Below are 2,688 nucleotides of genomic sequence, written 5' to 3'. Positions count from 1 at the left end.
AGTTGGTAACACAAGTTATCATGGCTAACCTTATGTTCGGTTTATTTTCCATATAAAAAGATGTAGTTGGTAACACAAGTTATCATGGCTAACCTTATGTTCGGTTTATTTTCCATATAAAAAGATGTAGTTGGTAACACAAGTTATCATGGCTAAACTAATGGTCGGTTTATTTTCTATATACAAATATGTTTCTGGTAACACAAGTTATCATGGCTAACCTTATGGTCGGTTTATTTTCCATATAAAAAGATGTATTTGGTAACACAAGTTATCATGGCTAAACTAATGGTCGGTTTATTTTCTATATACAAATATGTTTCTGGTAACACAAGTTATCATGGCTAAACTAATGGTCCGTTTATTTTCCATATAAAAAGATGTAATTGGTAACACAAGTTATTATGGCTAACCTTATGTTCGGTTTATTTTCCATATAGAAATACGTTTCTGGTAACACAAGTTATCATGGCTAAACTAATGGTCCGTTGTTTTATTTTCTATATACAAATATGTTTCTGGTAACACAAGTTATCATGGCTAACCTTATGTTCGGTTTATTTTCCATATAAAAGGATGTAGTTGGTAACACAAGTTATCAGACCTAAACTCATGGTCGATTGTTTTATTTTCTGTATAAAAAGATGTTTTACAGAACTGAATTGCAGTTTACAAAAATATTTTTTTTTAATTCACCACACATAGAATATTGATTTTCTTCTGATATTCTAACAATAAGGAAAATAATTTTGTACAGGATAAGAAAGACTTATCAATATCTACCAATTTGTTTTAATTGGAACAAATGCAGTAAACCCCTTATACTGTTTATATGCTTGTGAATTATTGCAAAAATGATTAAACTGAGTTCTAAAGTCACTGCCTAAAACTAAATCAATCTCTTGGTACCAAATATGTTTCAAAGTTCATTTAAATAAAATATAGCAAAAAACAAAGAAATATTATCTGTCACACACATATACAAACTGATATTTAAAATACTTTGCAACAAAACCAATCATCATAATCTCCAAACGTACGTTTAAACTAAGTGAAAATCAGACGTACTCTGCTCTCTGAAACGTTTAAAGTCGGTAGCAATCAGATACACTCTGCTCCGAAACGTTTAAACTAAGTGAAAATCAGACGTACTCTGCTCTCTGAAACGTTTAAAGTCGGTAGCAATCAGATACACTCTGCTCCGAAACGTTTAAACTAAGGTAAAATATGATGTACTCTCTTTTCTAAAAGGATTAAGTTAAATGTAACCCCGATACACACTGCTTCGAAACGATTAAATTATGCAAAAATAAGATGTACCCTCTTCTGAGAATAGATTAAGTTAAATGTAAATCCGATACACTCTGCTCCAAAAGGATTAAACTAAGCAAAAATAAGATGCACTCTCTTCTCCGAAAGTTAAATGTAAATCCGATGCACTGTCGATGTATACCACAAACACCGAGTCCTGATAACAAACAAAGTAAATCCAAGATGATGTGGTTCAAGATTAATAGAAAATAATTAATAAAAACTAAAATTTAGCTTTTACTCTTGGATGAGGTCTTATAATGGAAGTAAAAAAAAAAAAAAAACATGAAGAAACCTATAATGTCCTGGAGCTGTTTCATCCAGTATACAGGGTATCTCAAAAGTCTGTTCTAATAACAGACATGTACTTTATTATCTATGGTGCTATCTATTTAGATCAAAATTTGGCTCGCTTCATCCTCACGTTCCCTGTTCTAATAACAGACAAGTACTTTATTATCTATGGTGCTATCTATTTAGATCAAAGTTTGGCTCGCTTCATCCTCATGTTCCCTGTTCTAATAACAGACATGTACTTTATTATCTATGGTGCTGTCTATTTAGATCAAAGTTTGGCTCGCTTCATCCTCACGTTCCCTGTTCTAATAACAGACAAGTACTTTATTATCTATGGTGCTATCTATTTAAATCAAAGTTTGGTTAGCTTCATCCTCAAGGTAACCATTTACTAATAATATACGTCAACATTCAGCACTTTAAAAAAGAAAAACACTTCACCCTCATACACTAGGACCATAAACAAGGTGTAAAAGTCAATAAACTTAGGAATGAAAGAGGAAAAATTCATACAAGAACAGGAAAAAAATATCATAATCTTACAAAAGCAATAAAATTGTTGAAATGCCGAATAAGCTGTAATACGAAATTTTTCAACTTATAAACGTTTATAAAACTGGATAAATGCGAAGTTCCTGTTTCAGACGTTTGATGGACCACAATATTCCTATGTTCCACACGATGACACTACTGTTTCATTCCCTTGGAGAAGCCTTTGAAGAGTTCCAGCGGTATGGGGAACACAATAGTGGAGTTCTTTTCGGCAGCTATGGAGTTCAGAGTCTGGAGATAACGAAGCTGAAGAGCAGCTGGCGAATCGGCAATCACTTCGGAAGCTTCCCGTAAAGCTCTCGATGCTTTCTGTTCTCCCTCGGCGGCAATCAACTAGAAATATTAAATGTTCAGCTTCAGCCACTAATCGGTTAATCTTATAGCAATATATATATACACCTGGAAAAAAGTTAAGCACCCCCGTGTTTTTTTCAAGTGATTCAGATTCGACGTTCTTGTGACTGATTATAAATTACCATTCAATCTAAACGTGTTTATCAAATGAAATTATGCATTATTGGGCACAAG

The 2,688-nt window shown here is 32.9% G+C and overlaps 1 protein-coding gene across 3 annotated transcripts in view; it reads right to left on the bottom strand.

Annotated features, from left to right (window-relative positions):
* Positions 1–699: 699 nt before the first annotated feature.
* The window catches only part of LOC106467594 (mechanosensory protein 2-like), a 34,070-nt gene continuing 32,081 nt past the window's right edge, over positions 700–2,688 (bottom strand). For all 3 annotated transcript variants that reach the window (XM_013927955.2, XM_022395805.1, XM_013927956.2), the window contains one exon: positions 700–2,493. In XM_013927955.2, the coding sequence (XP_013783409.1) occupies positions 2,296–2,493 (198 nt within the window). In that variant the 3' untranslated portion in view covers positions 700–2,295. The remainder of the gene's footprint in view (positions 2,494–2,688) is intronic.

This window comes from Limulus polyphemus, unplaced genomic scaffold (assembly GCF_000517525.1).
Source record: "Limulus polyphemus unplaced genomic scaffold, Limulus_polyphemus-2.1.2 Scaffold2674, whole genome shotgun sequence".
Taxonomy (NCBI): domain Eukaryota; kingdom Metazoa; phylum Arthropoda; class Merostomata; order Xiphosura; family Limulidae; genus Limulus; species Limulus polyphemus.
The sequence above is the reverse complement of the archived record's forward strand: the minus strand, read 5'-3'. Positions and strand labels throughout refer to the sequence as shown.